We start from the raw sequence: 25,322 nt of genomic DNA, 5'->3' as shown, positions 1-25,322 counted from the left end.
TTATTGAAAGCATACAAAAGTGTAGGCTGTATGTATAAGACTTGATTATTCACATTTCTTGTGATGAAATAAACATGTATTAAATTGCTTGGGGTTAGACTTGTGTTTTGTCACGACTCAAGCGTTAGGAAAGTTTTACTGATTTTGAATACAAGTTCAGTATGCAGTCAGTAACGTTGCAACTGAGATTATTAGGGGGGAAAATGTTCACTGAATTTTCAAAGCACAAGAATGTGGGAAAAGGAGGGACAAAATTATCCTCATCCAGAGACAAAAGCTAAAACAGCATGAATAGTTTGTGCTACTTTTCATATTATAAGATACAGATAAAACAAGTCAAAGATAATGCTTTTATAAACTCAGTTAACCTTTATTGTAAGTACAACATCCATTTTTATAGATACAAAAAGGCATGTCAATAGACTGCAAAATGATGTCTCTTCAGATCATCTTGGCTGCTAAATGACACAATGTTCTCTCTAAAGACTGTCATATATTTTCCAAGAATTTCAGCACTGCTTTAAAGCTTAAGCAATCAAGATGCTTGTTGCTCCAATACAAAAGACTCACATTTCAAAGTATGTGATTATGTAAGGTTTTGTTTGAAAGAAAAACAAAATTCAGTAAAAAAGCCGTTTTCTACCTTTTGAATGTGTGTTGACTGTGATGCTCTTGGCACATGGACAGTGAGGTAGAACCACATTTACATCACTCATCTCTAACTTTTACAGTGAAAGGGTAATGTACTAGGAATCGAATACCTCACTTTGCAAGCTATCACCACATATTGGAGATCCTTTATTCAGAAAACTACTGTCCACTCAAAAACGCCAGGTGTCCTTTTGTGCATTTGTTTGCGTAATGGCCCTTCTCACCGCACTGGAAGAAGCAAACCGACATTGAGTGTGATTGCACATTTTGAAATTATTTGCACATATTTGAACATCATCAAATTAATATAGCAGACATAAAAAGTTTATGCAAAAAATCAAATGGCGTTCTCACCTTGTAACATGTAACTTGGTCCAGTGGACGAGGACCGCGAGGTCCACCCATGTTGCTGTGAGAATGCATTATCCCAACAACATTTGGCATTCTCTGGTGGTGGTTGTTGATATTGGGGTTGGTTAACTGGATGAGTGAATGTGACGATCTGTTTATGGGCTGCATGTTTTGCTGCTGGAGAGTAAAAATTAAGATGAAACATTAGTATCAAAGTAAGAATTAAAGAGGCCATATGATGATGTTTTAAAAGTTTATTATTTTGTGTATTGGTTGTGCTAGATAGGTACGGAGACCCGAAAGAGAAACAGTAGTAAAAAAAAAGAAGTAAGAATGGGTGTAAAAAATTTGTCAATGTTTTTGCATTCCCCTGAGAAACTTTGTGTTCGCACGCAAAACCTTTGTGTTCCCACAAAAACTTTGCATTTGTGTGAAAAACTTGAGTTCTTTGAAAAGTTTTGTGAGAGACTGCAAATGCATTATTTGCCTATTTTTTTCTCCAATTTCATATTTTTTCAATCACCATGTCTTTTAGGGGCTCTGTAGAATAGGTAAACAAGCTTTAGTGTTCAAAGAACATTCTTTTTCACATAATGTTTATTATTGCAGCATTTCTATTCCCAGGCTGTCTGAAAAGCACAGATTGAACTCCTTACCATAATCGAGACAACACTACAATCCACTGAAGCCTCACCTTATTTCTTTGCTTATACTTTTGCGCAGGCATTATGCTAATATTTCCAATTGTGACAGACGTTTGCGGAAGTAATATCTGGACTTTGCGTTTTAGGCAGGTCTGGATCAGTGTTCTTTTTTAGATAGAATAAGGGCCATTTACACTACACCGTTTACAACTAAAAACGGAAAACTTTTTTATGCGTTTTGGCCGTACATTTTTAGGGGCTGTACATATATAAATTTTACATATTTTGGGGGCCTGAAAATACAAACTTTTGAAACCGGGATTCAAGTTTTTGAAAATGAATATTGTTACTGTCTCCTTGTACACTACAAAAACACAAATTGGTGAAAACGGTGATGCAGTGCAGATTATGTGTTCAGGCCAATTACTGGCCTTGCATGAATAATACAGCGTTTTTAGACATTGTTGAAGATTCGTGTGAACGGGATTCGTTTTGACAACATCGTCTGTATGCTAAAAACGCAAAGTAAACACTTTTCCGGTTTTAGTACATCATTGTAGTGTAAACATACCCTAAATCCCTTTTGTGGGAGACTATGTGCTTTGTAACTTTGCAGATTGTATACATGTGCAAACAGATACATTACACACAAAAGGAAGAGGAAAACAACCCTTTACGAGTATTTGGAAAAAAAGAAGAAGAAAAATAAACCTTTTGCTGAGACTGTGCTTGTTGAGGTAATGGTGGTTGTTCAGCCGCACCCATTGGGAGTTCAAATCTTGGGCTAGGAATTACAATTTTTTTTTATAATTTGGTTAGAATTGAAGCAGAAATGTTTCTTTAAATCACAATCACAATTGCAATGACAGATACTCACTGCATAAATTTGCATGACTTGCCCTCTGGGCAGAAGCCAACAAGGTAATTTACACAAATGACTCTTCTTGTGTGTCTGTGTCTGCAATCCGGACCTTAAGGGGAGGTGGGGGAAATGGACATTTTATATTTTCCCATACAACAATTCATTTTGAAGTATCTGTAATGTAACTTTCATTTAAATATAAATATTAACTAAAACATTCATTTAAAACATCCTAGCTTGATTTAACACAATTGAATGTAGTACAGTGTTTATACAACTTTTTTTTTTACATGTAATAAAATATATAAATGTAAAACTGAAAATATCCGCAAATAAAAAGACTTACCATGCTTACAAAAACCCCTATCATACCATGGGCAATCTTTAATCTTAGATTCTGGGTCAATGTGCAAGAATGGACACTCTTTGTTACTGCACTCCCCTGCACAAAGAAGTTATTAATACTTATTACACAGACAGACGGATAGATAAGTTATTAATACTTATTACACAGACAGACGGATAGATAGATAGATAGATAGATAGATAGATAGATAGATAGATAGATAGATAGATAGATAGATAGATAAACAGATAGACAGATAGATAGATAGATAGATAGATAGATAGATAGATAGATAGACAGACAGACAGACAGACAGACAGACAGACAGACAGACAGACAGACAGACAGATTTTAAAAATACTAACCGAATTTAGAGTAAAAATAACATTCAGGCATCTTTGTCATGTCATACTCGTGTAAAAATTCACATTGGTCTCCTTTCTTGCATAAACCTCTAAGCCAGTGCTTGCACACCACAGTCTTTTCTCCACTGATGTGTCTGAAGGGGCACATTCCACCTGTCAAAAGAGAAAGCTGTAAAGTCAGATCAAATCAGTAAGTCTCACGTTAAAACCTTAAACAAGCGTCTGGAATACATGCCTTTCATACAGGCAGCTCTCATGAAGAACTCGCACACAGCAGCGCCAGATTCTGAAGAATAACAAGAATAGATTTGTACCGTTATTAAAAGTCTTCTGTCCTAAGCAATATGTATCAAGCAGTTCGTCTTATATGTTGAAATATGATAATAAATCAGAAAACGAAACAAATATTCATCAGTGCTCCAGTTAACTTACTGTCCATTCCTGGAAATGGCAATGGTTGAGCGCCCAATTGTTGTTCTACAGCCATTTCTAGATCAAACTTGAGGTGATCGGCACTAGCAATTAATTCCTGCATTTTGGTATTATATTCTGTATGCTTTTTTTAACAGCAGCAGAAAGTCTTTTCGTTATAACACTTTATCTGAAAACTAAAAGAAGACTTGATGGCTAACAACTTATCAACGTGCCTTTGATCGGGTTTAATACAAGGCGTAAAAAGAGAGAATAGCGAAAAAGTATGCAGATGTATTAATTGAGTAAACGATTTTTAATGTAGCGCATGAGTGGATCGGTAAAAGAGATAAACATTGTAAATAAACAGTTGATTTTAGAACCGTCTGCTTCTACAGCGCTGCTCAAGAGTGACCCCTGACCCGCGAACTCCAGGCCGTATAATCGATTACGACAGCATCGAGGTTTCTGGGAACGCGCGAATTCCATTTTTAAAAAATGTATTTCCTAAAATTAGTAATTTCGTATTATTAATGTCAAAAAGGTGTGCTAATGATCTACTGGTGATTTGTCGTTAGATGGCGACTTGGGCGCCATAAACCATAAAAAATACACGAAATGCTGCTGATGCATTGATCAGTGTGTTGGTTGTTGATTAAAAGGTCTGCTGCAGTCACTAGCGCCATGCAGTGCCAACCAATTGTATTATAAAAGAGTGCTGACAGTGGTGCGGCTGGACAAATTGTACTGGGATTTCAAATTTGAATGTGTGAATCTGAGTTTTAGTCATACATTTATGTATTTCTCCATTTAATATTTTAGTTAATAAAACATAGAACACAGCTGAGGAACCGGAGGAGGAATTCTATTTAAGCTTGGCATATCCATTTTCATTTGAGTATTTTGAACAGATAAGGATAAGAATTAAGTCACATCCACTTCTGAAAATGTCGCTAATCATTCTTTTTAAGATAAAGGAATAAGACCCATTCACTCATTAAATTGTTCTTAAGCTGCAAGGAACTGATGTGAAAACTGAATTTGTACCATCAGTAAACATTTTTCAATAATATTAGGGACATTTTTATTGCCATTCTGCAGTATTAGCTGAGTGAGTAGGCTGTTAATATTGCACATCTGGAGAGAGAAAACATTTTCATATACGAGTTCCAGTTCCAAAAAATTAAGTGCTTGTTATCAGATTATATTGTTTTAATTAAAATACTCAATCAGTTGATTTTTTTTAATGATTACATGTTATTCTCACAATGACAGTAAATTATTCATAATTCATTGACTCTCCCTACTACTACGTTTTTATCTTTAACATTTTCCTTTCTAAAAAAAAAAGTCTATAACTTGTTTATTCAGAACGTCTTTCAGGTTTGTGGACACACAGACCAGCCACTAGTCAAGTGCCTAACACTGAAAACCGAGACCCACATAGCATGTGATTTATTGAAATCATTTCACTTTTAAGTGTTCTCAACATTGCATATCTAATCAGCTCCTGACAAACACATCCATTCTTTTAATTATCACACAGTCAGTCATTTACCCATGTATGTCTTAAGGCTTTTGTCTTTCAAACACATTGAAATGTACAGATTCACATACTTAAATGCAATGCAGGGAATCCCCAAATCAGCTGAACCTCTTTGACCTAATATATTTACTTGAAGTACCCCCTGAGATTTTAAGATAATAGGTTAGGTCAATCATAGGATTAAGACAATAATACTACAAAATAAAATGAAGTTCATGGCTCTCTGATGTCAGTTAATGATCACATGACATGCAGGCAAACAAATAAAATATTTATTTGTTATTTAATTTTAAATATATGATTTAATTACTTAATAGCTTTTCATTAAACTTAACCTCCCCATGCAGTTCCATCACAATCCCCAGTGTGGGAAACCCTGACATGTATTATATTTAATATATATATATATATATATATATGATTGATAATAATCAAAGAATGAGACTGGATACTGATCCAGAATGATTAAGATACAGCAGTTTAATAAAAAAAAGTCAAAACATACATAAACAATCATATTATTTCAAAAGATCCAACATAGTAATAACACCATTAAGTGTATTAAAAATACAAATCAAAGCTCAGTAAGCCGTTTCCCCTTTGCCTCATCCAGAACATCCTCTGCATCCACAGTGAGTGCACTCAATGATACGACCCTAAGACAACAGAGCAAATTAGGGACAGTGAAAGAAATGTAAAAAATCTTGGCATACATAGTTACTAACAGGACCAGTGTTTGGTGAAGAAAAATGGATTCACTAAAACATCTAGACACAGAAACAGCTTCTCACAGGCCATTTCCCTCTTAAACAGTTAAATGCCTCCCAAGGCACATGTCTGAAAGTGCAATACTCCCACCCACGGTGTGCACAACATCTTTGTAAATTAATTCAGTCGTATTTATTCATATTATTCACAATACTGTAAATGCTTATTCTGACTAATCCTATCTGTGTCTTCATACATTTATTTTTTATATATTATTCTTAAATTGTATCATGTCTTGATACATTTATGTGTATGCTGGAAGCTTCAATACCAAGGTAAATTCCTTGTGTGTGTAAACACACTTGGCAAAAAAGCTCTCTCTGATTCTTACCACTTCCAGCTTGCCCTTGGGAACTCTGCATATGCAATTTGTTCCAAAGTTTGTGTCGCGCGTCTGAATGCACCGCAGACAGCACAGATTTTCATATCCCTGTTTCTTCCATTTGGCAATCAAGTTTTTGTCTGCATAGCCCTCTTTGATGCAGTACTCATAAAGCTCTGGGAATAAAATAGAAATGAAGAGTTAACAACTTATAGATCTGAAATAAAACAAACACTACAAAGCTGAATCTAACTAACGTTACAATACCTCGACTGATGGCCTTTCTCTTGTAGAAAAGGTCAAAAATGTAACGGCTGCGTTGGTGATGAAGTCGGAAGATTGGCCAAAGAGACTCAACTTTACGTTTGCCCTCATGTGGCTCGGTTTCAGCTGCGAATGTAAAGCATATTAAGATTGAACACCGTGGTATACGTATAAACGTGATATTATCTAGCCAATAGCACAATAAAAGTGACTTCTTAATCTTTTTTTATGTTTTATTAACGACATACATAAATATGTTTTATTACGCCAACGTTCCTTCTGATCATTAAACGTTACAAATAAACAATCGACTTGTTAGCATTCTGGCTATAGATTGTAGCTTGCTGAACGAACCTTCGCGCATTTTCTGGTCCAGTTCGTCAAGGGTTGGCTCTATGAGCTCCCAACCATCTGGAGGTGGTTTCCTACTCCTTTTTACCTTAGGCATTGTTTTATTTAAGCAATATACTATCGTCTCAGTTATTTAGCAACAACGGGCTGATGCATTAGGAAGTAGGAACTTTACCGATTTCTGTCGCCAAGCAGATGACGTCACTCGTTGGGTCCTTATAGAATGACTTGTTACACGAAAGTTACGTCAACGAGCTGTCTTTGTTCTTACACATATAATACGAACTATATTTATTATCAGGCTTATTTTATTTGACATTTCATTCCTCAAATGGATTGCATTGAAATCCTGAGTCATACACATATCAACATTGGTTTTATTATGGTGAAGCTGTGATGTTATTTTCTCTTCCAGTATATTGCGTCAGGCTAGGTGCCTGGTTGTGTGCCTGAGTGTAAAAATAGAAATATGGACCCTCTGACTGATCACCGATGACTGTACTTACTTAGTTAATCGTGGAATTTTATATTTGTTTTATTTACTGTATCGCCCCCAAGCCAATCACAACCACTTACAATTAATTACTGCAATTTTGCACCTACAGAATTGGATACGTGAGAGTGTGGTGAAGTGAGGCAACCTGCTATCATAACTGTACCAAGCTTTTGTTGGGACTCGGAGTGTGTTTGAGTGGATTTATTTTTTAAATAACAAGTTAAGTTTAACCTTGATCATGCCTAAAGGAGGTAAGAGATCATTTAGTTTTAGATCACTGATTGAGCACGTAATGAGCTGGTGCTGCTCATATAGTCTGCTTTTATGATTGACATTATATACAGTCGATATTCTGTACTTTTAAAATAAGTATTCTGCTTTATCTGGATATTTTTAATTGAGAACAATACTCTTAGAAAGTGATATAGCCCATCTCACCCCCCTTTTTTGTTGTTGTTGTTGCTTATTTTAGGGAAAAAAGGGGGTCATAAAGGTCGCATGAGAACCTACACAAGTCCTGAAGAAATAGATGCTCAAATGAAAGAAGAAAAAGAACGAAAAAAGGTAAGTTGTATTGCAACTTCCGACAGAAATACAAACAAATATGGGCAAGAATGAACTTTTAAAGTAAGCGTTAACGTTTCAGTAATAGTCTTAAAGGGATAGTTCACCCAAAAATGAAACTTCTGTCATTAACATAGCAGCTCCCTCTGCTGGAACAGTTTTTAGTAGTTTCTCTGAGAAGGGAATGTTTATAAACAGCTTAAGTTGGCATGAAATGAAAATGAACCCCATTAATTCAATAAGTGTGTCTTAATGATCTTATTGTGAAGGCCTTGTCATTTTTAATCAAAAATGTCTTAAAACTTTCAGTGCAATGACAGACTTCTCTCTGGTGACGTACGCCAGATTTCTCCAATAATTTAGTCTGTTTAAACTCCACTCCTTTCTTACAATTTAAAATAACAGTAGTTAAGAAAAATACAAAATGTTATTGATTCTCAAGAGCTCCAGTCTACTGCCACTTTCAGATTCAGTGGCCATCTGCAAGTCAAATTACCTAAACAAATGAATTGTTGTATGTTGTAATGGTTTATTTTGACATTGTAGAATGAAGAAGAAGAAGGTGCAGCAGTGAACGACAACCAGAGTGAGGACAAACTGACAGCATCAGGCTCAGAGGACAGTGACGATGAGGGGTCTCAGGTAAAAAATTGGTGCTTCCATGTTCCCGCAGAGCTGTCCATCTACTTTTAGATACTTCTGCAGATTCATTCACCAGAGACTACCGTGGCAGGACGTGGATATTCAGCCAGTTCTGGTCACAAACATCTGGCACACTGTTAAGAATTAGCATCCACACTAAATGTATGTTCTAACGTTCTGTTTATTGTAAGAGTGTGCTGCAGATTTGTCGTCTGCCGCTTTAAATGCTTAAGCTTGTTAAAGTCTGTGGATTCTGATTGGCTGTCAATGTTTCTTTCATTCATCAGCTGAAAAAAAAATAGTTCTAAAAAGTGATTCCAACAATATTGTTGCTCTGTGTCGTTATAGTCATAATTGTGGTGTGGATTGCCCTATTCTCATAGAACTAGAATGCTTATTAAAATGTCATAATTATCGTTATAGTTATCGTTCCTGGTTTGAATGGACCTACACTCAGTTTACTTAATGTGGAATCTCACTGGGTGGAGAGCAGAGCATTGCTCTTTGATTAGTCACTCAATCAATGTGTTTAGAACGTAGGAATTATATATGTGGAATGTCAGTCACAGTCATCTGATGGATGAAGGTTGGTTGGCGATACTTCAAAAATAAATATTTTGAATTGGCTTTTATTTTTACATTTTAGTTAAAGTTTTATTTTTTATGTTATCGTATGTTTCTATTTTGCTTTAATTTATTATTATTTCAGTTTTAGTATTAGTAATTTATCACTTCAACATAAACCTATTTTATTTCAGTTAGTTGCAAAGCCAACATTTCTAATTTACATTTTGTTTTTTTAAATTTACGTCTTTTTTAATCTAATATTCTTATTTTATTTTTCTTTCAGCCTTATTTTCTTATTAAAGTATTTATATATTTTAATTAACTAAACCATTTCAATAGTTTTAGTTTCAGTTAACAATAACAACACTGTCTCCATTTTTGTCACAGAAAAAGAAGGGTATTGAAGGATTGATAGAGATTGAAAATCCTAATCGAGTTGCCCAAAAAACAAAGAAAGTCACAGAGATAGAACTTGAGGGTCCTAAACAGCTTTCCAGAAGAGAAAGGTAAGAGACAACGTCTTTATCTCCAACTACTTGTTACCCTCCCATTATTTGTAATAATTTTATTTGTATAATTTTTTTATGTCATTGCTGCTCACATTATACTAAATGTTTGATATACTTTAATATACTTGTATACAGTCTTCTAGATACGTACATCTGTTCCCTTTCAGCTATTTCAATTTTTTTTCTCTCCATATTTCAGAGAAGAGATTGAAAAGCAAAAGGCCAAGGAGAGGTATATGAAAATGCATTTAGCAGGAAAGACAGATCAAGCTAAAGCCGACCTCGCTCGACTCGCCATTATTAGAAAACAACGTGAGGAGGCTGCACGGAAAAAAGAAGAGGAACGTAAAGGTAAATCTTCAGTTTCAGATCAGGTATTCTGTCTTCTTTTGTACCGTAAAAAAGAAGAAAAGTAAAATAGGATTGGATCACTCTCTGATCCAGTTTTCGGACACTTTTCCGGATTACCAAATCTGGATTACATGGGGTTTCATTTCACAGTGTAGTAGACTGCTAGATATGTAAAGAGCAACAGGTAGAAGAGTTATTGTGGGTAACTTTAAAGGGGTGGTTGATTATGATTTCACTTTTCTAACTTTAGTTAGTGTGTAATGTTGCTGTTTGAGCATAAAGAACATCTGCAAAGTTACAACGCTTAAAGTTCAAAGCAAAGGGAGATATTTGCTTTTAAAGAAATCGTTTTTTAAGGACTACAACAAACGGCTGGTAGGAACTACACGAGTCATCACTAACCCTAAATTTGACATAAACCCCGGCCCCGGGGCAGTCCATGTTGAGAAGAGGAAGAGCTGTTGTTGTAGTCAAGCACATTTGTGAGTCAGCTCAAACTGTAGCATCTGTCTTTTCACATGCAATAGAAAGTCACTTTGTGTGCATCTCACAACAGTTCCTATACAAGCGATTTATAGATTATCCTGGCAGAATATGCTAATTGAAGATAGTTAACTCCACATCAGCAACATAAATTCGGCAACTAACCATTCAGAGATGTCCTGTTGCATTCTACATGTTGTCACTTCTTCTTAGTCTCTCCATTTTTGTCTGACTCCGGTTTAAACATAAAAGGCAGAACAGTTTCTGACATTTTAGGCTGTGTCTACTTGAGGTAATCGGAGCTGCTAACACACACACACTCTTGAAGCTCCGCCCACTGTGTCGGGAGCTGCAGTTCATTTGCATTTAAAGGGCCAGACACAAAACGGTGCGTTTTTGCTAACCCTCAAAAAGTGACAACTTTAACATGCTATATAAAAATATCTGTGGGGTATGTTGAGCTAAAACTTAACATACACACTCTGGGGACATCAGAGATTTATTTTACATCTTGTGAAAATAGTATAATACCACACCTTTAAAGTGTTTTTATATAAAGAGAAAGACAACAACATAAACAAACAAACATCCCCTTCCATTTTCAATTTCTTTAAAACAATCAGACCCCTATGGAGGCACTAAAGGGACATGGATATGTAAAGAAAAATATGAAATGGGAGAAAAATTATATATTTTATATAGGCTACATTTAGTTTTGCATTCCCCCAAGAAAGTTTGCATTCATTCTCAAAAAACTCAAAAGTTTTGAGAGTGAATGCAAAGTTTCTTGGGGGAACGGAAAACATTTGTGAAAGAACACAAAAGCATTAAAATTTATTTATCCTCCCATCTCATATTTTTCCTCCCATTACCATGTCCCTTTAGAGTTTCCATAGCCCCTCGTGTGACCCACATCAAAAACAAACAAATATACATTCAATAAGGGATGCAGTTGTTAGATGAACCAGTCGAAAGTATTTTCTCTGATGATTGTCCCAATGTAGTTTATATACTATACTATTAAAAACACATTTAAAGTTAAATATATTATGTTTTTTTTTAGATTTACAGCTGTTTGGGGGATTATTTGATTTATTTCCAATTTTTTTTTTTACTTTACTGTACTGAAAGGCTTAATATATGTAGCATAATGTTTACATTTTTACTTGAACTGTTAAACTAATCAAGATCCACATAGAAATATAAATGTGTATATATATATACATGACACAAATGTTTTATTTATTTTTTTACCAGTTTTAAAGTTTTATTAAATTTTTGTTCCTGAAATCCACCCTTCTGCTGGGTTCAGCATAATCCTGCATTTTTTGGATCAAAGGTATCCTAATCTATTTTCCTTAAAGGTTTTGAAAAACACAAACTGACGGTTTAATCCAGATCAAAACCAAGATTGGATTTTGTGATCTAATCCAATTTTGGAATACCGGTACTTTTTTTTTCTTGGTTTGAACAACCCATTTTTAAGATTTCCTCCAATCCAATAGCCGAAATTAGGTTAGATTACTTCTGAACAACTGTGGGCCCAGCTTACATCTTCTTTCAAAAGTGACCAATATCCGATATCTGCATTTACACTTTACACTTGGCATAACAACCCAATGTAGACATACTGACCCAGAAAAGCTTAAAGACATAAAGACCGAAAAGGAAGTAAAAACGGCGCGATTTGCAATAAACGCATACGAAATAATAATTTTGCTTTAAAGGTCAGCAAAACATTAGTCTCTTAAAGGGTTAGTTCACCCAAAAATGAAAATTCTGTCAGTAATTACTCACCCTCATGTTGTTCCAACCCCGTAAGACTTTCGTTTCACATCACACACATGACCAGCGTCGGCCAATAGTGAGCCTGCATGTGACGTACAACACAGAAGCGCTGTGCAGTTCCACTACATGAACTCACGTCAGAGGCCCACAGAGAAGGAAATGAATAGTTGAATAAAGTCGTTATTTTTGTTTGATTTTTGCGCACAAAAGGTATTCTCGGCGCTTGATAAACTTAAGATTGAGCCACTGTAGTCACTCGGACTATTTTAACGATGTCTTTAATAACGTTTGGGCCGGCCAGTTTCGATCCCTTAGAAGCCTATGGAGGAGTGATCCAGCTCTCAGATTTAATCAAAAATATCTTAATTTGTGTTCCGAAGATGAACGAAAGTCTTACGGGGTTGGAACAACATGAGGGCGAGTACTGACAGAATTTTCATTTTTGGGTGAACTAGCCCTTTAAGGCAGAGGGATAAAAAGAGGAGAGCACTTGTTGCAGCCTAGAAAATCCTCCTGAGTTGACATCATTCGCCACTGTTGCTTTTTCAATGACGTACGTCGCATTGACAGTGGGAATATCCGATCTGTCCTCTGCTTACATGATAGATCATAGATGCAAATGCACATCCAATTCATGTCAGATTTATTTCCACATATGAATGAGGCTTGAGACCGATCTGAGAGTATCGGACTCCATATTCTTTTTTCCTGCTCACACGTTCGTGGGTCATATCCGATCTGTGCCACATGGGAGGAAAAAAAATCTAAATTGGGTGCAATATAAATGTGGGCAAAATGTCTCATGGCAAATCAGAGATTAATTGATGTTTTCTTCTTTGTCGTTGTAGAAAAAGATGCAACAGTGGCGGCAGCAGCAGCGGCGAAAGGACTACATACATTGTCACTCAAGTAATCCAAATATTGGATTCTTAGAGGTTTTAATGCATTTGTGGACAGTATATAATTATATTGACAATGTTATATTTGAAGACAACGCAAAAGATAATGTGGTATGCTATGTAAGATGAAAAGGAATATTTCAGAGTATATTAACCCAAAAAGCAGGCATTTTATTGTCCAAATAAAATGTCTTTGTGAAAGCTCTGGTGCTTTCACTAAAGTGACTAAATCTTAATGCTTGCTTTCACTCAGTGATATTAGTATAGACATATTTATTAATATATTAACATATTGCCACATGTAACTGAGTGGACTTTGCCATCTCAGTTTAAAGGATTACTGTAAGAATAAAGACATCTGTCCTCAGTTGTAAAGGACCTGGTGTAATTTAGAATGATGTTCTGATGTTATTCCCTTCGAATAATGTAAAGAAAAACATACCAATAAAATTTCAGAACTTTTTATTATATCGTGAATTATTTTGTACATCTTAATAGTATTCTTGAATCCCTTCCGAGGAACTGTTTTGATTTTTTTAAAGGTGTAGTTTTGTACATTGTACTTGAATGCATTAATATTTTTGACATTTTGTAGTTGTTATATGTATTGACACTTATATTATTTTTAGATCATTACATCATACATTATATCATTTATATTATATATTTCTAGATCATTTTTAGAGTGCATTAGAAACATATTGCGAAGATGTTTAAAATATATATTTTTAGCATTATCATATTGCACACAACCTTTGATCGACTAGCCACGCCCCGCAGCGTGATCATTGGTCTCCAAATTTCGCGGACTTTGACACGAGGAAACCTAAAAGAAAGAACAACACACATTCACTAAAAGTAATTCGGAGCGAAGCGTTCATCACGTTTGTTAAGGTAAGTAGAAGAACATTCCGACTGTATATTACTAGCTATGTTTAAAATTTAGGTAACGTAAAGCATAGTTGTGATTTAGTGGATCAAATCAAAACCTTGTGACTGTCTGCATGTGCTCCACATTCTTGGCCGCATAATGTTAATCTCTCACGGTTGTGCAGATAACGTTATGTGCATAAAGAGCGCTTCCATTAGTGCTATATGCACGAATGCTAATCGCATCGTTTCAGTTTTTATTAGTAAACGTTTCCATCACTCACTTATGTATTATTTTAGTTACAGGATGTATTTCGCGGGAAAAATGCAACTCTAAAGGCAGTAGTTCCGGTTTGTGTGTCATACTTGCTGCAAATCTAATTTTGTTTTACCCCTAAAGTTATCGACAAGACATGGAAAAACAGTTATGTTTCGTAAGCGTGCTCCGCGCTGCCAGCTGCAGTTGCATCATTTGATTGACAGCTGAGCAGTGTTATTTTAGTACTATACTATTATGGTATTTATTCGTATATTTTCAGTTTTCATTAAAAATATATATATTTCCATTCAACTTATTTCACATTGTTTGAGTAATTGTATTACTTTAAGTTAAAGTTTTTTTAAAACTAATTTTCATTTGGACGAAGAATGACTTAAAGTTTAAGAACTCAAACTCAAGGACATGCTTCTATTATAAATAATGTATCCCAGTGTATGTAACAATAACATAATTTCCTCTAGAGGTAATCAACTATGGCTCAGATCAACGGCCATAATAATAAAACATGGGAGTCTCATAACAAGATGATGCTGGAGCCTCTCAGCACAAATGATCCTGAGGTAAGTGTGTGATTATACAAACAAACAGCCTTAAGACTGTATTATTTTGAAAGCATGCAGTGTACCATGAGTGATATTGTGAAATGTGTCTCCTAGACTATTATCTGCTCCGTGACTGACAGCTGTAGCACATCTATGCTTGACTCAATTAAAACGACTTGTCATTGTTTATCTGTTTATCGCATTGATAGATTTCTGTTTGCACTAGATATTTGACATAATAAAGAAGGAGAAGCGGCGGCAGACGTATGGATTAGAGCTCATTGCCTCTGAGAACTTCACTAGTCGAGCTGTTTTGGAGGCTCTTGGTTCCTGCATGAACAACAAGTACTCTGAGGGTTATCCTGGTCAGAGGTAACTATTGTGCAATGACATTTCATGTACTGTTTAATTACAATTTAATGTTGTTTTTGTAATGAGAATAATATTATTTTATTTACACTTAGCACTTAAGATATTGAAAAATGGGCTTGTGTTAAATCTCAAATTTTGTTTAATGTTATAAGATATTATGGAGGCACAGAGCATGTTGATGAATTGGAGCGTGTGTGTCAGGCAAGAGCTCTCAAGGTCTACGGCCTCGACCCGGATAAATGGGGAGTGAATGTTCAACCGTACTCTGGTAGGCTTGTTTCTGTGTCTGGACTGTTGCTGCTGGAAGAGATGATGTAACAAATGAAACATTAACTCAATCGCACATTGTTCAAAATATTGTTTCTTTTTTTCCTCAGGGTCACCTGCGAACTTTGCCGTATACACAGCCATAGTGGAACCTCATGGGCGGATCATGGGCCTTGATCTTCCTGATGGCGGCCATCTCACCCATGGCTTCATGACTGACAAGAAGAAAATCTCAGCCACATCTATTTTCTTTGAGTCTATGCCTTATAAGGTAACCTTGTAGTGAACTCTTTAGTTAGTGTTAAGTTCAACATTTACTAAGACATTATTAAAATCAAAAGTTGTTTCTGTTAAAAAAATTTAATAGAAGTGAACTAACAATGAACAGTTGTATTTTTATTAACTAACGGTAACAAATATGAATAAATACTCTTACTGTATTTCTAATTGCAAATTTTAGTTAATGCATTAACTAACATTAAGTATTGGGACCTTATTGTAAAGTGTTTTTCCCCAGGTAAATCCAGAAACTGGATATATTGATTATGACAGACTTGAGGAAAATGCTCGCCTCTTCCACCCAAGACTAATCATTGCAGGTCAGGAAATCTAAGGAATTTCTGAACTACAGGATGTAAAGTATTCATAATTTTAGTTGTTGGACAATCAAAAAAAAATGTGTTTTTATCTTTGAGAGTTGAGATTTTATTATATATATATATTTTCTAAATTCCTTTTTGTGATTTCTTATGTGTCATTTTTTATACATCTTTGTTCAACTAAATAATGTGAAAAAAACTACATAAACAGGTTTTCTGAATATTCCCTCTTTTTCTGCTATTAGTCAGATAAACAATAAGCTCTGCCCAAATTCACATCATTGGTTAATCCAGTGTTGCTGGTTGGGACAATGTATTTTAAAGGGCACCTATTATTCAAAATCCACTTTTTGGACATAAATGTGATTGTGTGAACACAATCACCCTACAATGATAAAAATCCCCATTAAAGCAAAGCAGTCTCATTAGACATGCCGTTTTGAATCTCTGAGCAGTGTGACAACATACTGCTCAGGCCCCGCCCACGGCCGCTGACCGACAGTCCTGCATTACCATAGTTTCCGCCCTCAGTGAGTTGTACACTACCCGCCATTTTCTCCGCGTTTGAGCAGCTGTAGCTGTTACGTCTGAAAACGTTCAGTATTGTTTCCTGTTGGACTCTGTTATGTTATGCACTGCGAGTGACAGGTTACGGTGCTTTTTAAGGCTTACGGCAGTGATTTACGGCAAGGGTCAACAAATGTAAGGTTTGCATCAGTTCAGTAAACGCAACATGAACGGAGCTACACGGTGTGGTTATTGAGTCCTACACAAACACATCAACAAACGTCTCGTAAGCAATCCAGGTGTTCTGTTGTCAGTTGGATGTAAGAGTGAACTTAAGAGTCTTCGTTTTCTCTCAACATCTGAGCCACTGAGGAGACATTAGTGAATTAGTTTTATTTTTTAAGGTAACGCGCCTCAAAATATACCTAAATTCATGACGCATTTGCAACGAGCGGAACCGATAAGCGGAATTGTTAAGCAAGCATGCTAACGGTTCCAAGGAATCGATTCACTGGGCACCGGTTCTGAAGAAGAACCGGTTCTCGGTTCCCATCCCGGCGGCGTTGGTACGGCAAAATTTTTGTATGTGAATGCTGTTTTACATGAATATTATGGCACGAGTGGAGCACAACACGTTGTTTACAAAAGAAATAATAGGTTAGCAATTAAATGTTACATCGCAGCCATGGAAACATTTGGATTCATGACGAATGAGAGAGTTATAGCCCATAAATTTAAGCTTTGTCAGCTTTGTATTCTGGTTTGCAATCTGGTCACCTGATTATCAGCGAATTTAACAATATTCCATTAGTTATTCCACTGGACATTTATTTTCCCAAATCTTCACTCACGTCTCACCCATTTTCGAAGGGGATTATAAACGATTCTTCCTTGGTTCGCTTTTAATTAGGCCTAATATATTCACATTCTTTACTGTGGTAAAGTAGAAAAACGCTGTAGGACAGATTTTTAATGCACGTTTGTGCTTGTTATTAGACATCGTAAGGCGCGGCAAGTTTATTTTTAAACCGCGTTGCACACGTGGGTGATTTTAGTTTTGCATCCTCTGGCAGCGCAAAATCAAACACAGTCTAAATGTCTTGCCCTTGTGGAAGATAAAATTCGCTCTTCAGACCTTTTACAACAAGTAGAAAACATGAAGATATCAGAAAAGAGATATCGATGGTCTTTCCTGCTCGTGTCCCACATCCCTCTCAAAGCGCAGAGAGGTATGCTATATGACGCGTCTATGTGTGGAAATATAAAACAAATGTTTTTTTTTAAATATTTAACTTTATTATATTATTTAAGTTGCCATTATTTACTGATATTTATTTCAATGCTTTACAGGTTTTAGTGTGTCTCTTTGACGGACTTGCTCAAATAAATACGCATGTCTGTTACGAAATGGATGTTTGAGCCTCGTTTATTATTATTTTTTATTTCAAAACCACCGCGCAACCGCCGGTAGTTGGTCCACCGCGGTAGTTAAAAACTGCCACCGTCACAGCCCTACTCGAGGATGGATCAGTAGTAGTACCAACTGTTCGTGATACAGCTTATAGTTTCCAGAGCGATACTGGTCACAGCAGTAATGAAAGCTAGAGCACGCACTTTATTACAGTTCATAGGAGTTTTACGGATATAAAGTTTATATCAGCATATACTAATGTCACGGATAGTTCCTATAGTGCTGGTTTAGACCCTACTCTGAAGTAAATTATTTCCTCCAAAAGGAGTTCCTAGAACTAAAATCGTTCCTAGTTCCTGCGGTGCAAACACGGCAAAAAAACAGGAACTTCCGCCAATAGTGCTAGGAACGAAAGCCTCTGGTGCGAAAGCCCTTAAAAACGACACGTTTTTGCTCACCCCCAAAAAGTGGCAATTTTACAATGCTATAAAAATATCTATGGGGTATTTTGAGCTAAAACTTAAAATACACACTGGGGACATCAGAGCCTTATTTTACATCTTGTAAAAAGTAGCATAATAGGTGCCCTTTAACATTGAAAGAAGTGAAAAACATCACCTTTAACATTTCTGTGTATCATTGTTAAGGAACCAGCTGCTATTCCCGTAACCTGGACTACAGTCGGCTGAGGAAGATCGCAGATGAGAATGGAGCGTATCTTCTGGCAGACATGGCTCACATCAGTGGTCTAGTGGCAGCAGGAGTCGTTCCATCTCCGTTTGAGTACAGTGATGTTGTTACCACCACGACCCATAAGACCCTGAGGGGCTGCAGGGCAGGAGTCATTTTCTTTAGGAAGGGTGAGTTCAGTGTGAACTGACCTGTCACACTAAATCTAGGCCCTTGACAGCACTGCGTTGATCAGTGTTGTGGAAAGTTACTTTTAAAATGAATGCGTTACAATATTGTGTAATACTCCCTAAAAAAATTGACAAATTGCATTACTTGGATACTTTTTATGGAATGTAATTTATTTTGGACTACTTCCACCTGGGCTGGGCTTGTTTGTTTGGTCTTTAATAACAAAAAAAAGTTTCTATGTTTTTGGCAAATGTAAAGTCCCTTCACACCAGTGAATTAAATGAGCCTCAGGCTGAAGGAAATGCAAATTCACACCTGTACGATTAATAAAGTTAGATTAAATGCTTAAAGTATATGGATTAAATTTGAATAATACGGAAAACAATAACCATCATGTTCACACAGCGCTCACAACACCTCTGCATTTACTCCCGATTTTTCTCAACATGGGGACAAGAGAGATGTCAGCCAATAAATGGGAAAACAAAGTAACTTGCGTTACTTATTTTAAAAAGTAACTCCGATATTTGCTGCAAATTGAAAAGAAATACATTACTTTACTACTTGGGGAAAAAAGTGATCTGATTACTTAACTTGCGTTACCCCAACACTACAATACAATCTATTTCAGGAGTTCGAAGTGTTGATGCAAAGACAGGCAAGGAGACCCTGTATAACCTGGAGAGTCTGATTAACCAGGCTGTGTTTCCTGGACTGCAGGGCGGCCCTCACAACCATGCCATTGCAGGTAAGAGCTGACGTCCTCCATGTCTTTTATTTAAAGGTTAGAGAAGTTTGCACTAGGGATGTTTATGATTAATCGAAGATCTATTAAGGCCATGCTTAAAAATATTCTTGTTTGCCGTAACCCGACCGACCCTGTCAAATTAGGACCGACCCAATTATTTATTTTTTTCCCCTTTTAGTCCGACCGACTTGCCGGTTGTAAACTTGCATTAAGACCGACCGATTTTTTTTTTACTCTTCAAACAACTAATACAAATGCAATAAAATAATATACATTTATTATAGTAAGTATTGTGAATATAAATTGCGTAGGCTACGTTCTTTCTTTTAAATAAAAACCCGTGGCGTCATCTATTATGATTATGTTTACACCATTGGTTTACGCATGTCACACTATGGCCTGTGCGTTCGCTTCGTTTCATTCACTGTCAATGGTTCGCGCTCGGTGATGATGGCTGCGGCGCGGCTGCTTGTGAAATACGTCTGTATGAGCCTACATTTAGTCGCTCATTATTCGAAATTCTTAATGGTCAAATAGGGAATCGATGTTAACGGCCTTTTCTCGGAGCCCGTCCAGCTCGTCATGACATGCCCACCGCGAACGCGCGTCACACAGCAACTGCAGGCTCTGACAAACAAACACACATAAGTGTGGGAAGCCAAACACACCGAAAGGGGGACGAAACGGCGCGGTGTGTTACAGAGTTCGCGCTGCGCTGACTTGTAATCTGCGTGGCTCAATGGACCGAGACGCGCAAGCGCGACAGACTCGACAGCGCAGGAGAAGTGTTTGCTTGCGCCAGCCAATGGTCAGAGCGGCGCGAATTAATCTCACCAGCGCCGCGCTGACCAATAAAACAGCACATCCCATACCGAAATGTACTAAATTGCACAAAAGAAAATCGACCATTCCATAATATGTCAGGACTACTTAATCGGCCTATAGTTTCCTACAATGCGCCTAGCTATTTAACCACACTGATTTCCGTTAATAATAGCAGATGTTTATGGGTCAAATCTCTCACTCTCTCCCTGCAACTTTTTGTTACCCTCCTTTCCTGCCCCTAGACCAGAAAGGGGGCTTGTAACAGTATGGGTCAAATGTAAACGAATGGGGCCAAACGCGCTGTTTTATTGGTCGGCGCGGCGCTGGTGAGATTAGTCATTTTAATTTATTTGTTTCCCTCTGAAAATCCACTTTCATTGAAATCTAGTGGCTCCTTTTTTTCTTTTGATTTTGCCTATTTTTTTTCCAAATGAATGCAGCTGGAATTAATGCAATAAATATGTTTTTTTTTTTACAAAGATTTCAAATTGTTTGTGGTCTATAACCTGTATCAGAATGAGGTTCGCAATGGTGCGCCCGAAGGCATGGGGGTTGAAGACCCAGTCAGTGACGTCACGATATGCAAATTTGTTTAAATTCATACCGACCTAATCACCATGACCAAAATTATCCTTTTTTTTTTACATTGAATCTTGAAAAAAAAATATATAGACCTACCTACCGACCCTTTTTTTTTTTTTTTTTTTGCTGTTACTGCAAACCAAAATATTTTTAAGGATGGCCTAATTGACATTTGATTAAGCTTGTCGTTTAATTTAGTTCAGTAACCAGATGCTGAAAACACTGTCTATACATAAGATGCACAAGTATTTATCTATATATAAGTATTACAATCACTGCAAACACCATGATAACACCACTTGACAAAAAGCACCATTCATTTGTTGGCCTCCCTGTATCAATCAACCAGTATCCCAATAAACAGTCATGGCAGTGCTTGCCAGGAGGGCATGTAGGTACTGGTACACTGTAATCTTACAATGACCAGTGTAGTGGTATGTTATGCACTGGATTCATTAGGGCTGGGTAAAAAATATCGATTTTTTCGATATTAATCGATATCGATTCTTAAATCTCAAGAATCGATTAGTCATCCTGTTTTCATTTGATGAATGAATGGAACATTGTTGTGCGCATCGCATCCAATAAATCGCAATAATCTTTGTCCTTTGTTACTATTGATACCAAATAAAGTCTCAAATTTCAAATTACGTCCATTTTCTTACGAAATTCAAAAACATATACCGTTTTGGTGCTGTGGCGTGAGATCGCTCTGGCTCAGCTCAGCTCAAGTGAAGCAGCAGCGCGGAGCGCACATGATCTCCTCTTCTGCCTTAATAATACCAGTTACAGCGCGAAATAAACATGAATGAACGTCTGAAAGTGTGTTAAAAGATAGAGTACAACTTATCGAAATCCATATCATGTCACATGGAATCGCTCAATTAATGCATGTTTGAATAAATCTGGCAAGTTTTTATGACAGCCACCATTTAAATGTTTATATTTCATATAACTTTATTATAACAAAAAAAAAAAAGTGTAATTAAAGTGTTTGTATAGCTACAAATCAGTTAATTTTTACCTTCAAAATTATAGTAGGCTAATGAAGCCTAGTAGGCTACAACTGACTCCCATAGTTTACAGCATTAGTTAAGAGATTTGTTTTCCTTGAGAAAATTTGCCATGTATTGTACCTGATATCCAAAATAATCAATATTGAATCGAATCGGAATCGAATCGAATTGTGAAATTTGTGTCAATACCCAGCCCTAGGATTCATCCTGAGTTAGTACAAATTTTGTTGAATTTGGAATTGAAGTCAAGTAATATGTACAAACTATGTTCACACTTAATACATAGATATATTAATATATAGTAAATTTGATTTTGAAGTCTTGTTTAATTAAATTTAACAGTAAATATGCATTAATTTGTATAAATTAAATAATAATTTAATGTTATCACTCAAAAAATTACTAATTAAACTAAGACAATTATTATATTCCTGAAGATGGGCAATCCTAAATCTGAGTTCAGATTTTTTTTTCTACCAAAGATGTGCTTTGGTCAAATTAAACGTTAAATATTTATTAATTATATATAAACTAATTTAAATTGTTTATTGATGATGATAATTACATTTTATAATAATCAATTATCAAATTTTTTTATTTTTATTCTTAATCTGATTTCAGATTTATTTTTATTTTTTTATGTGATGCGCAGGGGTTGCTGTTGCTTTGAAGCAGGCTCTGACTCCAGAGTTCAAGAACTACCAATTGCAAGTTCTGGAAAATTGCAGGGCTTTAGCAGCCACCCTAATGGAAAAGGGCTACAAAGTTGTTACAGGTAAGTTTCTTTAGGATTTAGATATAAATTATAGCTAAATGAAACCATTGGCTGATTGAACATCAATTGGCAACTGTGTTCCCTTTATCTTTCATTTTAAATTTAGGCGGCTCAGATAATCATCTCATCTTGGTTGATTTACGTTCAAATGGAACTGATGGAGGAAGAGCAGAGAAAGTGCTGGAGGCTTGTGCCATTGCCTGCAACAAGAACACCTGCCCAGGTGCCTTAAAAATGCTCCATTTATAATACTTGTACAATTGACCCAATCTTTTACAGTCTTTTTGGACGTATTTTTGGATATTTTACTACAACAATCTAATCAGTTTTTCCTCTCCCAAACTCCATTTTGAAGGTGATAAAAGTGCCTTGCGCCCAAGCGGCCTTCGTTTAGGATCTCCTGCTCTTACATCTCGTGGATTATTGGAGGACGATTTCCGTAAAGTGGCTGAGTTTATTCACCAGGGTGAGTTTGTTTTAAGCAATAATATAATATTATAGGATATGGTACAAACTTTTAACCTACCTCAGACATTGATTGTTTATCTGCTCTTAGGCATTGAGTTGACATTGGAGATCCAAAGAAACATGAATCCTAAAGCAACTCTGAAGGAGTATAAAGAGGAACTGGCACAAAATGAGAAGTACCAATTGAAAATAAATGAAATCCGAAAGGAAGTCGAAGACTTTTCAGGAAAGTTCCCGATGCCTGGGTTGCCGGAGTTATAACTACTGTCTTTCTGACATTTTGGTCTTCCCAACATAAAGATTTCTTTTGATTTGATGGGCAAACGCTTGAATAACAACCTTAATGTGATGACTTCCTTTTTAAATAAATCATTCAAATGACCTGTTTGTCTTTTGATATCACACATTGGTTTGGTTTCTGTACTCCTGCTTGTGTTTTCGCTTATTTCTGTGGATTAACCTGCATAATCTAAAAGTGTTACTGTCCACTGAAACCGATCAACAGAGAAAAAATATCCAACTGGCACAATAAATTTGGACATGCAATGCAAATAAAGTCTATTGTAAATGTGAACATGTGACTGGACCTTTGCCTTGGTGATTAAGTATAAAATTTACTTTTCACTGTTATTATTTATTTACCCTAATAAGTTCGCATGTGTAAGTCTATACAAATTCAGAGTGAGACATATTATGTGCCTTTAATTACATAAAGAAAGGTATGTTTTTGCTGAATACACAACCTTTTACAAGGTAGATATAATACCATTTGATAAAGATGTGATGCACATGGCTAAATCAGAAATAATTTAATGGAATTGAAGGCAGAGTAATTTCACTGTGGGCAGCAACAAAGCACACAGATGACCCTTGAATTTTTTTACTTTAACATCCATAAATGTTTTAGCATGAGGATTACACCTTACCCCAGACAAGCTTACAATACTGTCTTAAAATAGATTTGTGGAAAGTAGCAACAAAACTGCATGATTTAGACCGTTACAGCAAAGAAGATTTGTTCAAAATCAGCAAAAAGAAGATAATGTGCTTATAATGGTATTACTGTTTCTAAAATTACATTCAACAGACTCTGCAATTAAATGCTGAAAAATCGGTCTCTGACAAATCGTTACAAAGGCCAATAATTACGGGGTAGCCAAAAGCTCGGGCACGAGTATTGTGGCGTATTTGACGCTTTGGGAAAACTCCTTTTTCTCTGAAACACTGAAGCCTGAATTAAACACGCAGTAAAACTGCATGAACCTATGGCCCTACAGGGCCAGCAAAACCATCAGGACCCATGGTTGCAGTGCAGGGACGTCCACGTTGTAAAATCTGTTGAAGGTGGACGATGAGGACCAGCTGGCTGCCGCAACGATGTCACCAATGGATACTCCACTGTGCCATGCCCAGGAGGGGGCCATGCCTCTGGTGGAGTGGGCTCTCACTCTGATGGGGCACTGGAGGCCCATAGAAGTGTAAGCTAGTGCAATTGCATCCCCTATCCAGTGGGATTATCTCTGCTTCGTGATCAGATTCCCTTTTGGTGCGGCCTCCAAAGCATGCGAAAAGCTGCTCTGACTACCTGAACTGGGCAGAGTGCTTGATATACACCTTTAAGGCCCGAACCGGGCAGAATAAGTGCAACTCTCGCTCGTCCTGAGAAACTGGAAGAGCTTAGAGAGTAATGCCCTTTGCTCTGAACGGAGTGGAGAGCACCTTAGTTTTTGTAACCACATCTTGGTTTGAAGACGACTTTACAGTCGTTTGGCCCAAACTACGGACTGGAGGCGTTTAGTAGACGGGGCTCTGGCCTCAGAGATAGTGTTTAATACTCTCGGATGGAGGCTCGTAGGCTCCCATCGAGGGACCAGACATGGAGGGCACACAACTCTGGTTGGGTGTGCCAAATCGTCCCCTTTGTCTGGGAAAGGAGGTACTTTCTCAGGGGAATTGGCCAAGGAGCTGCTCCCAGCAGCTGAGAGGGGCCACCAGCAGGACTGCGCGTCTGTCCTCCCC

General features: G+C 36.7%; 4 protein-coding genes and 1 long non-coding RNA gene across 7 annotated transcripts; 3 read left to right on the top strand and 2 right to left on the bottom strand.

Moving 5' to 3' along the window:
* The first annotated feature begins 95 nt into the window (after window positions 1-95).
* On the top strand, window positions 96-647 carry LOC130095002 (uncharacterized). The gene is made up of 2 exons (XR_008808034.1): window positions 96-205; window positions 244-647. It is a non-coding gene; the product is annotated as an uncharacterized LOC130095002 (long non-coding RNA).
* On the bottom strand, window positions 347-4,080 carry cpsf4 (cleavage and polyadenylation specific factor 4). Of its 2 annotated transcripts, none has more exons than XM_056261633.1 (8): window positions 3,652-4,080; window positions 3,455-3,505; window positions 3,220-3,372; window positions 2,855-2,950; window positions 2,524-2,617; window positions 2,358-2,430; window positions 1,006-1,176; window positions 347-879 (listed from the first exon to the last, which is right to left on the bottom strand). In XM_056261633.1, the coding sequence occupies exons 1-8, from the start codon at window positions 3,752-3,754 to the stop codon at window positions 811-813; spliced, it is 810 nt and encodes a 269-aa protein (XP_056117608.1). In that variant the 5' UTR covers window positions 3,755-4,080; the 3' UTR covers window positions 347-810. The 2 variants fall into 2 exon arrangements, with proteins under 2 accessions (XP_056117608.1, XP_056117607.1); XM_056261632.1 differs by having other exon boundaries at window positions 1,006-1,179; window positions 3,652-4,078.
* A 1,553-nt stretch (window positions 4,081-5,633) lies between these two features.
* Window positions 5,634-7,037, bottom strand: bud31 (BUD31 homolog). The gene is made up of 4 exons (XM_056261701.1): window positions 6,885-7,037; window positions 6,534-6,656; window positions 6,276-6,442; window positions 5,634-5,832 (listed from the first exon to the last, which is right to left on the bottom strand). Exons 1-4 carry the CDS (start codon window positions 6,976-6,978, stop codon window positions 5,782-5,784), a joined length of 435 nt encoding a protein of 144 aa, XP_056117676.1. The 5' UTR covers window positions 6,979-7,037; the 3' UTR covers window positions 5,634-5,781.
* Window positions 7,038-7,334: 297 nt separating this feature from the next.
* On the top strand, window positions 7,335-13,306 carry pdap1b (pdgfa associated protein 1b). Of its 2 annotated transcripts, none has more exons than XM_056261629.1 (6): window positions 7,335-7,628; window positions 7,850-7,941; window positions 8,488-8,583; window positions 9,538-9,656; window positions 9,859-10,010; window positions 13,130-13,306. In XM_056261629.1, exons 1-6 carry the CDS (start codon window positions 7,616-7,618, stop codon window positions 13,192-13,194), a joined length of 537 nt encoding a protein of 178 aa, XP_056117604.1. In that variant the 5' UTR covers window positions 7,335-7,615; the 3' UTR covers window positions 13,195-13,306. The 2 variants fall into 2 exon arrangements, with proteins under 2 accessions (XP_056117604.1, XP_056117606.1); XM_056261631.1 differs by having other exon boundaries at window positions 7,338-7,628; window positions 7,850-7,945; window positions 8,495-8,583.
* Window positions 13,307-13,940: 634 nt separating this feature from the next.
* Window positions 13,941-23,616, top strand: LOC130094999 (serine hydroxymethyltransferase, cytosolic-like). The gene is made up of 12 exons (XM_056261628.1): window positions 13,941-14,074; window positions 14,792-14,890; window positions 15,099-15,244; window positions 15,397-15,512; window positions 15,622-15,782; window positions 16,029-16,110; window positions 18,676-18,888; window positions 19,521-19,637; window positions 22,713-22,835; window positions 22,942-23,058; window positions 23,191-23,301; window positions 23,392-23,616. The coding sequence occupies exons 2-12, from the start codon at window positions 14,804-14,806 to the stop codon at window positions 23,562-23,564; spliced, it is 1,446 nt and encodes a 481-aa protein (XP_056117603.1). The 5' UTR covers window positions 13,941-14,074; window positions 14,792-14,803; the 3' UTR covers window positions 23,565-23,616.
* Window positions 23,617-25,322: the final 1,706 nt, after the last annotated feature.

The sequence above is a fragment of the Rhinichthys klamathensis genome, unplaced genomic scaffold (genome assembly GCF_029890125.1).
Source record: "Rhinichthys klamathensis goyatoka isolate OS25496 unplaced genomic scaffold, OSU_Roscu_1.1 h1tg000184l_1, whole genome shotgun sequence".
Classification (NCBI taxonomy): Eukaryota; Metazoa; Chordata; class Actinopteri; order Cypriniformes; family Leuciscidae; genus Rhinichthys; species Rhinichthys klamathensis.
Note: the sequence above shows the minus strand (reverse complement) of the source record. Positions and strands in the feature narration are given on the sequence as shown.